Source organism: Aulonocara sp. 'chitande type north' Nkhata Bay, linkage group LG3 (genome assembly GCF_057382095.1).
Source record: "Aulonocara sp. 'chitande type north' Nkhata Bay isolate Kocher_YH1m ecotype deep benthic linkage group LG3, A_spYH_male_GT1.1, whole genome shotgun sequence".
NCBI classification, from domain to species: Eukaryota; Metazoa; Chordata; class Actinopteri; order Cichliformes; family Cichlidae; genus Aulonocara; species Aulonocara sp. 'chitande type north' Nkhata Bay.
This window is the reverse complement of record NC_141346.1, coordinates 34,919,695-34,933,029: the sequence shown is the minus strand read 5'-3', so window position 1 is coordinate 34,933,029 and position 13,335 is coordinate 34,919,695. Positions and strand designations below refer to the sequence as shown.

General features: G+C 37.0%; 1 protein-coding gene across 1 annotated transcript; it reads left to right on the top strand.

Moving 5' to 3' along the window:
• Positions 1 to 1,479: 1,479 nt before the first annotated feature.
• On the top strand, positions 1,480 to 13,121 carry slc12a10.1 (solute carrier family 12 member 10, tandem duplicate 1). The gene is made up of 27 exons (XM_086277975.1): positions 1,480 to 1,808; positions 2,065 to 2,221; positions 3,446 to 3,577; positions 4,034 to 4,109; positions 4,763 to 4,858; positions 5,082 to 5,221; positions 5,367 to 5,477; positions 5,583 to 5,694; positions 5,823 to 5,953; positions 6,047 to 6,131; positions 6,369 to 6,526; positions 6,709 to 6,816; positions 7,285 to 7,408; positions 7,536 to 7,637; positions 8,379 to 8,534; positions 8,702 to 8,801; positions 8,989 to 9,100; positions 9,241 to 9,375; positions 9,526 to 9,632; positions 9,843 to 9,925; positions 10,032 to 10,100; positions 10,558 to 10,662; positions 10,865 to 10,976; positions 11,311 to 11,397; positions 11,488 to 11,623; positions 11,826 to 11,893; positions 12,151 to 13,121. Exons 1-27 carry the CDS (start codon positions 1,627 to 1,629, stop codon positions 12,287 to 12,289), a joined length of 3,123 nt encoding a protein of 1,040 aa, XP_086134101.1. The 5' UTR covers positions 1,480 to 1,626; the 3' UTR covers positions 12,290 to 13,121.
• The last annotated feature ends 214 nt before the right edge of the window (positions 13,122 to 13,335 follow it).

The following is a 13,335-nucleotide window of genomic DNA, read 5'->3' as shown; positions in this document are numbered from 1 at the left end:
ATATCATTGGTAGGGTACTTTGTTACCTAATGTTTTTGCTTTTTTTTTTTTTTAATTCTTTCTTTTTTCTCTACTTCTGATTAGATAAAAGCGAGAAGATCATTCAAAAAGTATTCTATGACACATATTTCCATTTTAAAAATATTTTCATCTTTAGTTGCTTCAGCAGAACCCAATTACTCTCCTGTTACTCCACACTCTGCTTCTGCCTGAAACTCAGGTTTCTTATGCTGTATAACCAAGTGTTTTCTAAGAGCACAGGTACTAGAACCTGATATTGAAAACGGATAACAGTAGAGGTTAAGGTATTGAGAAGTATTGGAAAAACAAATATTATTATAATAACAACAATCTGTTCATTTTTATCCAAAGCCCAATATAATAACTTATTTGTGTTTCAGATAACACAACTCAGATAAACATTTATTGTGTGTGTGTGTGTGTGTGTGTGTGTGTGTGTGTGTGTGTGTGTGTAGGCAAGAAAATTAGTGTATGTGTGTGAGTTTTTGCCTGAAAGGAGGGGGATGAGGTAAATGGGAGGGGATGTCACCTACCTCACTGACAGTATAAATTCCAATTATTTCACTGTGAAATGAACAAAGGCTGATTTTCCCTCTTCATTCAACAAGCAAAGAAAGGCACTGTAAGTACTGCTTTTGGTTTAACATTTTCTATAAAAGGAGCTAAAATTTTTTGGATGTAAAAGTTATTATGTCAAAGGTTTAACAACATGTAATATTTATACTAGTGTGTACTTTTGTGAGTTTTAATACTAAACTAAACATCATTGAAAACAACTATTTTCTCCTTTGACACATCAGTCGAAATGATTTCTGCACATATGATCTGTAATTTACATGATACTTTTACCAGTACTTCATTGTAATATATTGTAGCTAGTATAGTATTTCAACCACATTTGAGAATATATTTATATGGGAAATGAATTCCAATAATAATGACAAAATACTAACACGAGTTAAGAATATTCTGCTTTGGTGAAGGTTATTTCTTATCCAGGTTCATGTCCTTTAGAAATAAGACATTAGCACACACTGATGTTGCATTGATAACTCAACTATTATGAGAGTAATTACTCAAATGAGCTTCTTTTGTAAGGGTGAATCATTATCCGTACTCACCCACTGCACAAAATTACATCTAATCCTGCTGAATTTTTCTTACAAGCTTTTTATATTCACAATAAGATAACTTTAATTTCTCAGTTTTCAGTATTTTCATTAAGATGTTGGTTCAGTGATAAATAAAATGACTATAGCATGTGTTGCTTTTTGTACCAGAATGACAGAGAATTAATACTTTATTCTACCCTGCATGCCATATATGCCTAGAATAAGACAATTGGTACAAAGTGCTAAGCTGAAAAGGTTAATTTAGTTTTTCAATTTTCTTTATTGAACACAAAGCTAAAGATAAAATCAAATGATTCAAATATAAATGTTGATAATATTTGGTACAAAAGAATATTATCAATTATAAACTCATATTTTGAGTGTCTGTTGAAAAATAGAAAACAGAAAATCACACACAAATCTTGTTAACAAATATGAATCAGCACTTCTAACTGCTCTCCATATTGTTCCAAAGGATTTAATTGGTCTTTTAATGGGGCAGTTCATATCCAAAAGTCCCATAGTGGGTCAAGGTACTCGCCACCATGTCCAGTTCTCAGTTGGTGAAGAAGGACCTCCCAGGTACTCTTCACACCATTTTGAGACCAACAACAGAAGAGAAGGTGCTAGCCACCAAATTCCTCCAGCGATCATTATCTCAGAGGAGGGTTCAAGGTTTGTGTTATCAACTTGTGTCTATTTTTATTTTCCACCCCAGCATAATTTCCTCATCATTCCACTCTGCTGTTTGAAAAAAATGGAACTTGCAAAATAATAATAATAATAATAAAAAAAAAGATTTTCAGGAAGGAAGGAATTATTAGAATCTAATGTCCATTAAAGGAACTAAAGCCTACCATCATAGATATGTTTTCCGCATTTACTAATCTTTGCTATAGTTTCTCAGTTCACATGTTTTTCCCTCTAACAGTACATCAGAGCAGCGGGACTCAAGAATAGAGCTGCGGAGATCTTCCTTCTATAGCACCATAGACCTGCTGCCACAGCTGGAGCACTATGCCAGCACGCTGCCACACCAGCAGGCAAGGAGCAGACCTTCCCTGGAGGTTCTCCGCAAAGCATTCGATGTGAGTTTTCCACTTCTGGGAGCATTTTCTCATTGCTGCTGTCTTTTAAGAATTGCATATTGACAGTAACACCACCTAGGGGAATTAACCCCACTAGGAAATGAAATGTTTGGCCTCTACAAACAGTGAAATGATTCTCACAGGTCTGAAAAACACAGTAGGCAAGGGATATCATTTTACGGTAAAGTTGTTAATGCAAAACCTTATTTATTTATTTATTTTGTGACGATTATTAATGAGAAATAAGCGAAACTTTTAACAAAACTGGACATGCACGTTCAACAGGGCTTTGGACTAAGCCCTGCCTCTGAGGCAAGTTAGTAAAGAATTGCTATAGTGTTTACCAGTCCTGCAGCCAGGGATTGAACATCAACCTTTCCAATTAGCAGATGACCTGCTGGGTCGGCAACCCTGCGTCCAAGGGTGCCCTGGTGTCATGTGCAGTTTTCTACATCCTTATGCTTTAACATCGTGTTCATTATTCCAGTGGAACAATAGATGCCCGAGGTGGGGCACCATCCAACATTCTGCTCAGTAAAAACTGGGCTTTCTGAACTGTTCAGCGTATAATCACAAGCGATGTGATAATACAGTTAAAAAATCAATCATCAACCCTGCAACGTAGGGTGTCCTAATGACATGTGCATGCATGAACACCCTTATGGGTGACATAACAATAACAGCAACACAACATCACTTGGAGTCAGATCAGGCAATCTGTTCTTCCCAATCATGGCACTTCAGGCCCCCCTTTCATTAACAATGTAAGCGTACAAGCCTCCCAGTAGAACAATGGAGTAGAACACCCTTCAGCATCTCACCAGTGAATGCTGAGACTGTCCTTCACCACATAAGCATAAATGACAGCTAGGAGCTATGGAGAAACAACTCCCACTGTCCACTGGGGAAAGCCCCAACTTACAAGCAGCGCACCAGGGTGTACCTACCCCTGCCTGCCGTATATTACTGAGGCAACTACAGATTGGAACAGAGTTCAGCCCCACTCCACCAGAGTGGCACCAGAGTCCAAGATGTACATTGAGGTGAGTCTGAATATGTCTAGCCAGTATCTCTCAACCTCACACGCTACCTCAGACTCTTTACCCATTTAGGAGGCGATGTTCCATGTCCCATGAGCCAGCCTTAATAGGAATCAGAATACCAGGGCCTCTGCCCTCAACTTCTGGTTGATACACAATGTACTATTTTCTATACTATTTTCAGGAAGTGGAGGGAGGAAACACCAACACAGATCCAGGAGCTTGTGAGATTTCGGCCACAGATGCTGGAAGTGAAGAGGCTCAAGGTTCTGAGGAGAAAGCTCCTGCTAGATTTGGCTGGGTTGTTGGAGTTATGGTAAGTAAAACTTCTGGGTCTTTGCATCCACTGGTCCTATAGAACAGCGGTCCCCAACCCCCGGGCCTCGGACCGGTACCGGTCCGTGAGTTGTTTGGTACTGGGCCGCGAGAGTTGAGGCTCAGGTGTGAAATGTATGGTTTTCAGGGTTTTTATCGGTTTTCAGCGTTATTTTGTTATCGCTTTTATTGTTAACTCGGTTTTCCTGGGTCTTTTCACGTGTGTTATGAATAAATCTTCTTTTTTTCTGTACCGGTACTAGTTTTATTTTGTTGTATTTATCCGCGACACCTTAAAGGCCGGTCCGTAAAAGTATTATCGGGCATAAACCGGTCCATGGTGCAAAAAAGGTTGGGGAACGCTGCCATAGAAAGTTTAAAAATACACAAAATAATTGATCTTGATCACTCTTAAGATCTGTTAATTAAAAGCATATTACTTTCATTTTGGTCACAGGTTCGTTGTATGCTTAATATTTGGGGAGTAATCCTGTTCCTCCGCCTGTCCTGGATCACTTCTCAGGCAGGCATTTGTGAGTAATCAGTTCATTTGCTCCTCCATTTGTTCAGTTCTTTTGCTTTCATTTTCTTGTAAAAATTCCCCACGCCTGTTCATATAGTCTTATCTCTGGGTCATGTTGATTTAGTTAGTTTCTTAATCATATCAATATGAGCACATTGTTCGTAGAGCTTTATCATAGGAAAGCGTGAAAGTTTGAAAAGAAGGGAACAAAAATGATATCTAAATATTGACAAATGAAGTCAAGTATAGTAACTTCACCAGGAAATGAAAATATGGGATTGGGAGAAATGCTAGTTTCCTTGTTTGAAAAGTGAGCTGTTTTTTAAAGTGCTGACTATGTGTGAGTCTGCTTGTTTTTTTTAGCACACAGTTACTACATTTATTCACTGGGATGAATAAATGTAAGTAAAGTAATTTTTAAATTGCTGAATTTTAAAGGCAGCATAGAGGGTCTATTATATCGCTGAGTATTAAAGTACATATTCTAAAATATATACACTCAGATATGGATTTGCATGTAAGGTAAATTCTTATGCATGGGCAAAGGAAAGTTCTAGAAACAAGTTCCTTTCTGGATGAAGGATGTAAACCTGATTTGTTCATAACTGAAAATTTATGATTGTGTGATTTTAATGAGTCCTAACTTTATTCTTCTTATGTTAGTGTTGACCTGGCTTATTATCCTGATATCTGTGACAGTGACCTCAGTAACTGCCCTCTCCATCTCTGCCATTGCCACTAATGGGAGGGTGATCTCAGGTTAGTCACTCTTCAAAGTAGGAAGTCAGACAAATAAACCTTATATACAGTTTGAATCTGAAAATATGAGAATACTTGGGACACCTTTAAAAATGGTTGGGCCTTTTAAGACTGGAAATCTGCAGCTGAGCTCAGAATTGTAATTTTTCAAATTTGTATGTAGGATCTAGCCTTGTATTTAGGATATATTCTAACAATCTTGTTTGTCTGAAATAATCTGCAGGTGGGGCATATTTCATGATCTCCCGCACTCTGGGTCCAGAAATTGGAGGACCAATTGGGGTGGTTTTTTCCTTTGCCAATGCTTTGGCTTGTGCACTCAATACTGTTGGTTTTGCAGAGGTGGCCTGTGATCTAATGCAGGTAAAATGTATTGAAAGTGCTTTGTGGTATTAAATGGATGGTAGATTTGTTTTTGTAATAGAAGATGACATATTATATATAATGTAAATAATATTTCATACTAAAATGCTATGCAACAGAACCTAAATTTGGTTAATTGATGTAGGAGTTTGGTGTTGTCATGGTTGATTCAATCAACGATGTCCGTATTGTGGGCGTGATCACTGTTACGGTTCTTCTGCTGATTTCATTGGCTGGAATGGAGTGGGAGTCTAAGGTGAGCACATTTTGATATTCAACATGACAGTTGTACTTGGACAAAGTTTTGTCTCTTAACAACTTCTCTTCCTTTTTGATTTCTTTATTTGTCTTTTTCTCTCAGACCCAGATTTTGTTCTTCTTAGTTCTTCTGGTTTCATTATCCAACTACTTTGTGGGCACATTTATTCCTCCCAATATAGAAAAGCAGGCACAGGGTATCTTTGGATACCGCAGTAAGTTTAGGTTTCTCTCAACAATCTATAGTCTTAAAAACCACATCGAATAATTGATTTGTTTGTTTCTTCCATCTTTCTTTCCTTCTTTCATAACTTCCTAATATTGTACCTGGCATGTTTTCCAGCTGAGATCTTCTTAGAAAACCTGACACCAAACTGGAGAGGAAATGAAGCCAACTTTTTCCAGATGTTTGCCATTTTCTTTCCCTCTGCTATTGGCATCCTGTCTGGTGCCAACATCTCTGGAGACCTTAAAGTATGAGGGACATAAAAGAGAAATGCTCCTTAAAGGAAATATATGAATGCATCGTTTCATAATGTTTTATATTAATTGTATTCGCTATCTCAGGACCCTGCTACTGCTATCCCCAAAGGCACCCTCATGGCTATTTTTTGGACTACTATCAGCTATTTAATGATCTCTGTCACAGTCGGTAAGTTACCCAGTACATATGTATTTGATCTAAATAGGTATAAATAATTTAATTAATACAAGACAGAGGCTGAAGGTGTTTAACCTGGCACTCTATAAGTTATAAAGCTGGGGACTTGTTATCTGAAACAGGTTTCCGGTAGTAGCACAAACTGAGATCAATACAGCCTTTTTGGGAGTAAATCAATATTCATGGTTATCCATGAAAATTACATTAAAATCTGTACTTTTCCTCTAGCATCATGTGTAGTGAGAGACGCTTCTGGAAATATGACTGATATCCTGACCGGAAATCTCACTGATGTTTGTGTGGGGCTTGGATGTAAAATGGGCTGGAACTTCACAGATTGTATACAGCAGAAGAATTGCGAATATGGTCTGGCCAACAATTCAAAGGTACTAGTTCATTCAGTTAGCCACATTTTTTTCTCCTTTTTGTTATTGGGAAGAAAGATACTAAACCAAACAAAAGCACATTTTTGGTTAAATCTTTAACTCTTTGTCAATATTCCTGCTATATTCATTGTATTTAAAACTTTATTCTGGTTTGTCTTATACTTAATGGTGACTCAAACCAGGTCTTGGGCCAGGTTTCTGGTTTCTACTACCTCATCACTGCTGGGGTATTTGCAGCCAGCTTGTCCTCTGCTCTTGGATTTCTTGTCTCTGCCCCTAAAGTCTTTCAGGTGAGAAATCCATTAACTTTTTTCTTATTGCATTCATTATGCATTCATTTGCACTTTTATTGATGAACAAAAGATGAATCCATTATTATAATTTCAATGTACCTAATATTGCTGTATTAGAGACCAGTTTACCTGGACTTTACAAACAAAACAGCTCTCTTTTTGACACAATAATGGGCACATTTTGAATCTGCTAATGATTTAGTTATAATTAATGATTTTTAAAGTCACCTACAGTATAAAGAAAACGATTAATAAGGTAAACTAAAGCGGAACAAGCAAACAGCATGATCTCATATAGCTTTAAAATCATCGCTCAAGTGTATTCACATTTTAAAGGAGCAAAAACATGGAGGACAGTTAAAAAGTCAGCTATCATCTTATAGCTCAAATGTTTGATTAATGAAAGTTTGTATAAACATAGTAAAGTCTCACTTTTTTGTTTATGTTTTATGTTCTCTCTATCAGTGCCTGTGCAAAGACAACTTATACCCATACATTGGGTTCTTTGCAAAGGGTTATGGGAAAAATGATGAGCCGCTCCGGGCTTATGTGCTATGCTACATCATTGCTGTGGCCTTCATTCTCATTGGTGGGTGTGATCAACATGGCTAACACATTTTCACCTCTTACTAATGTTGTGATTCCCATATAAAATGTCTTATCAGCTCTAAATTTGTAGTGTGGTTTTAAATACTCTCTCATCTGTGTCATTACAGCGGAGCTGAACACCATTGCAGCTCTGATCTCCAACTTCTTCCTGTGTTCCTACAGCCTTATAAACTTTAGCTGCTTTCATGCTTCAATCACCAACTCCCCGGGTGAGTAACATATTCAGTAATTAAGCTATACTCAATATTAAACACGTTCACATTAAACCATTAGTTTTGGTATTTTCTAAGGTTTAGTACATTTTGTTCAGTCACACTAATAAGAGAGTTTGCTACTCTATAAAAGCATGTGACAGCCAGATTTTCCACAGTTTAGCATGCGCACAAATGCCCACATACACAACCACCACTCACCAGTTTATTCCTGCTTGGCCCCAAAATTAAACAGACCCCCATTATGAGGTCGGAAGAAAAAACAAATTGTTTATATGCAGCTTAGTGTGGAAAAGAGGTCATCCATCTGACTTCAGTGAAAACTCATATTGCTCCTACAACCAGTGATGGTAAGACAAGGTTTTATGTAACACTCAAATCACTTCTACCAAAATTGTATCTATCATACCAAGTTATATTGGAGAAATCTCCGTACACAGAGGTCCACATAGATCTAACCCGCTGTGAGATTAAGTGCATGACAGTTCTCTAGTTAAAGTTTTGGCAAGAGAGTCAATGTGTTTCTATTTTGACAAAATCAACTACGTACAATTCAAAGCTCTATAACATTTAACAGCAGGTTGCTGGTAATGCCTAAAAAACAAACACAAGAAATCATACATAATGTAAATGTAGGCCATAATGGGTGGACATTGGGATCAGAGTTCTGGCCATGTAGCATTACAAAGTCTGCCCTGTGCCACTTCATAATCCTTTTCTCACCGACTCCTCCTGTAGGTTGGAGGCCCTCATTTCACTACTACAGTAAATGGACGGCTCTGTTTGGCGCAGTGATATCTGTGGTTCTGATGTTCCTGTTTACCTGGTGGGCTGCTCTAATCACCTTCTGTATAATCTTCTTTTTGTTTGGATACATCAACTACAATAAACCAAGTGAGTCAAAAACCATAAGTTTTTGAGCATAAGTTGGAACTGAGCAGTACTTTGGTTAGAATAACATGCCTCAGATTCATAAATAGAACAGAATGCATCAACGTGTACTTTACACTTCTTTTTTTGTTTTTTGCATTTCTCATGTAAGTGTCTTTTGAAATCAACAGAGGTAAATTGGGGTTCGTCAGTCCAGGCAGGCACATACAACATGGCTTTGTCATACTCTGTCTCACTTACTGGTGTGGAGGATCACGTCAAGAATTTTAGGTGAGTGATCTAAAATTTCAGTTTAACAAGTCAAAGCTTTTCATGAAACATGCACGAGTGCTAAAGTCTATAAGCGTACTCGTTAATGCTCTTTTCTAACAGTATAAATAGATTTTAGTTTCGAATTTATATTTACTGGATTTCATCCAGGAGCTTCCTCTTTGATCCCTAATGTCTTTTTTTTTAGACCACAGTGTCTAGTCCTCACTGGACCTCCAAACCAGCGACCTGCACTGGTGGATTTTGTTGGCTCATTCACAAAACATATAAGTCTTATGATCTGTGGCGATATTATCATGGTGAGACATCCGCTCAGCTTTTTCTACAAGAAAACAAAATAAATTATTAGCATCATTGTGGCAAAATAGCCACACCAAACACTTTTTATAGTTATCCTTTGTTGTAATTGGATATGTGAGTTCCTGAGTTCCTTTTCCAGGAGCCTGAGAGGCAGACACGACCACAAGATGCTACAGATCAGCTAGTTAAATGGATGAACAAGAGGAAAGTGCGTTCGTTTTATACTCCATTTACAGCTGAGAGCCTCAGAACTGGAGCTCGATACTTAATGCAGGTATCTAGTTAATATTGTTGTGGTGTAATGTGACTTTAAATGCCCCGAAAGTTACCAACAAATTATTAATATTACTATTAGTATGTTTCTGCCATTAGAACTAGTTTGTATTCTTACCTGTAGGATGGCTTTTATGCTTTTTGTTCAAAGGCTTCTGGTCTTGGCAAGCTGAAGCCCAACACTCTGGTCCTTGGCTTCAAGTCAAACTGGAGGGAGAGTTCACCTGAAAGCATTGAAGATTACATTAACACCATATAGTAAGATGGTCCTTTAATGGTGCATTTAATAGATATGAAAAAAATCATGTATTTTATAGTATTGCTATTTTATTTATTTTATATTATGTGTGTATTTTTACTGTCTTTGTAAGGCAGTGTAAAAAAATAGTATTTATAAAATAGCCTAAAGAATAGTTGCAAAAGAACAAAGTCTTCTCAACTTACTCATCTTCTCTTGCTTTTCTTCAGTGATACATTTGACGCCAACTTCTGTTTGTGTATCTTGAGGATGATGGACGGGCTGGACATCTCTGACCAGTTTGATTGTGAAGGTCTGATGAGTATAAATAAGTAGAACATTCTCTAAGTGCTTAACAGCAACATGATACATTTGTGGCAGCGGTTGACAACATATTTTTCTTTTTTTTTTTTTTTTAGTAAACCAGGGCTTTGAGCTTGATGAATCTGCTGAAAATTATGACCATCAGTCTACAGACAGGGAATCGGGTAAGAGCTAATTGTGTGCATAGGTACATATTAGATTACTGTACCAAGTCACGTTAAATTTCAAGTCAGAATCTCTAAATCATAACTACTGTGATTGCAACTAAAGTACGGGAAGGGATTTTTCTTAGAACTGAAAAGGATATCGGATTTAAATAAGATTTCCACTCTGTAATTTCAAAATCTAATAAAGTGAGTGGTCTATTTATGATTACATTTCTTAAAGTTCAAGATTAAAGTTTTAAATTGATTTAATTTGACTAAAGTACCTCTAATGGATTGTTCCCTTCCTAAATTAATATGCACTGCAATGGTGCTTAGGATAATATGTGAGAGGATGAGGACAGTGAACAAGAAATCATGATTGCACTGGCACACCTTAGATTGCATTATAACTTTCTAATTATTAAGTCAGTAATCACTGCCCACACATAACACACGCTTTCTCTTGTGTTTGCAGCTGATGACGTGTCCGACAACAGCAACAGTGATCAAATCAAAACAGTGTTTCAGAACACCCAGGGGAAAAAGTCTATCGATGTCTACTGGATAGCAGATGATGGAGGTGAGCCCACAGAAGTGCTTTTCTTTCTTTTTTTCCCCCCCGTCCTGCCCGGCAGTGTAGCAATAAATAAACAAACAAACAACGGGAAAAAAAGTTAGAGGAGCCTCTTCGGTTTATTCTTCTAATAAATAAACAAAAAAATAAATAAATTTGAGTTGGCCTGGTTTTCTTAGCTGCTGTCATGTTCTTCTTCTATTTTCAGGACTGACTTTACTGGTACCTTACCTGATCACCAGGAGAAAGCATTGGCGTAACTGTAAGATCAGGGTTTTCATCGTCGGAGATGAACTAAACATGGACGAAGGCCGTAATGAGTAGGTTTACTCTGTTTCGCCCGGGGGGAAAGTGTTGGCTTTTGCATTGGCAAAATTTGTGGTTATCAAGATGAATTCAGAATTACTCTTTTCCTCTAAGAACTGAAAATGTTCAGTTTGAAGATTTTACAATAGACAACAAATTTGGAATTATTTATTTATTTATTTATTGTTTTTTCAAAAAAAAAAAAATTAAATGTAGGTTTTCATGCAGTTTGATATGTCTGTGTTTGGATGTAATTCTTTCAGACCCTTTGGTGTTTATGGACATACTAGGAAAGGGTGCTTTATGATTTCTGGAACTTGAGAACTTGTGGACTGTTGTGTGTTTCAGAATGATGGCTCTGCTGAAGCGCTTTCGTCTACATTTCAGTGACGTTATTGTCATGACAGACAGTGAGAAGCGCCCTCAAGCCAAGAAGTATGTCGGAAAAAAGTTGCAATTACCACCACAAGGCACACCTATGTGAATGTGTTTTTTTCTTCATAGCAGTTGTGTTTTGCTTTGCAGCATGACTAGGTTTGTGGACAGTGTCGCCCCCTTCAGGCTGCATGATGAACAGCAGACAGGCGTCACAGATCAGGAGCTAAGACAGAGAGAACCATGGAAAATATCTGATAAAGAGTTTGAGGCCTTCAAACAAAAGGTGTGTGTGTGTGTGTGTGTGTGTGTGTGTGTGTGTGTGTGTGTGTGTGTGTGTGTGTGTGTGTGTGTGTGTGAGTGTATCATTGACTTCCAAAAGGTCCAGAGCAAAACACTTTAAATATATCTATGCCTCATGATTGTGTAATATCCCCACATTATGTGACACTAAGTCAGTTTCCTACTTGTATTTCCTTTATTTACAGTCTGAGAGAAAAGTACGGCTTAATGAAATCATCCGCAGGAATTCACAACATACTGCCCTTGTGCTTGTGTGAGTACACGGTTTATATCGCAATACATATTTAATAGAAATCAAAGTTAGTTAGGATCTCCCATTTCCCTCATAGTCCCCATATTTATATGTACACAATTTACTAAAATCATCATGCGTTAGGATTTAACTAATACTGCACTGAAAATATAAATCTATTACTATCCTGCTACCCATCATGTAGCAGACTTTGTTCTTGTTTTACTGTCCCTGCTTATGTAATTGTTATTTAATGATTTTTTTTCTTCCCCACGTAGGAGTCTTCCTGTGCCACACAGTGACTGCCCCAGTGCTCTTTACATGGCCTGGCTGGATACTCTCACCTGTGGCCTTCATTGCCCTGCAGTGCTCATACGAGGAAACCAGCAAAATGTCCTTACTTTCTACTGCCAGTAAATTGTATTTTATTGTGAGTCAGTCATGGAGGACTATTTTTATTTTTAGGAGTCACAAAACTAAAAAATTCAAGCCTTAGAAGTGAACAATAATTAAAAAAAAAAAAAACAAGACAGAGAGAGTGCAATATTTGCCAAATTAGGGTTTAACAAATCTGGTGAATAATAAGGAGACAAATTAAAATTAAGATAGACACATGTTACATGAATGATTCTGAGAAGTACTCTCCCCTTATACAAGTGAATATCACCGTATCTCAACCCAAGCAAGAACATTTTGGAAGCCACCACTTTTATCAAACTGCTAAAGGAGGTGACATCTTTTGGAAAAATTATGTCCATCCTATCAGGAGAGTCCCAAAGGCTTGGAACATCAATGTGAATTAAAGGTCTTCTGGTAACAAAGAAATGAATCCAAGATCTTGATAATGTTTAACTGAACATATATTTGAAACACAACTGTCTTGTTTTAGCAAGCTAGTTACTAAGTCATTTGTGAAAAATGTAGTATGAAGTATAAAAACAACTGCTGACAATTTTAGTGAGTAACAAGAGAAAGTAGCATCCAGTGCTAATGTAAATTAAACAGAGAAGAATATTAGACTTAGTGGATTCTTTTACAGTCCACCACTGATGGGTAGGGAAACTTTTTGCTCTTTATGGTTAAACTTGTACTACATAACCACCAACTTTGTTGTTAACACACGATAATGTAACCATGTTTGAAAACTGAGACACAAATTGTTGATTTGAAAGTTATTAATTTAAGTAAATGTAAATTAGTAATACATTTAGACTTTACATTGTATTCACTATATTTGTCAATATCTTTTACATTTATATTTGTTTGCTTAATCTGTGATGTGTTTTGTAGAATATTAAATTATGTATAAACTCTTCTAAGATGAGTTATTCTGTTGATATTTTCCAAAGGTAAAAGTTTAAAACCTCTGAGTTGTACTATTTAAATGCTGACAAGCAACAGCAGGAATATAATACTGTAAAAGATTAATATTCTGTTATAAAATCTGCTGTTCCTCAAATCGC

Coding starts and splice junctions, on each gene's coding strand:
- slc12a10.1 (XM_086277975.1), top strand. CDS start 1,627: ATGGGGCAGTTCATATCCAAAAGTCCCATAGTGGGTCAAGGTACTCGC. Junction 5,478..5,582: donor GAATGGAGTGGGAGTCTAAG/GTGAGCACATTT, acceptor TTTTTCTCTCAG/ACCCAGATTTTGTTCTTCTT. Junction 6,132..6,368: donor AATGATCTCTGTCACAGTCG/GTAAGTTACCCA, acceptor CTTTTCCTCTAG/CATCATGTGTAGTGAGAGAC.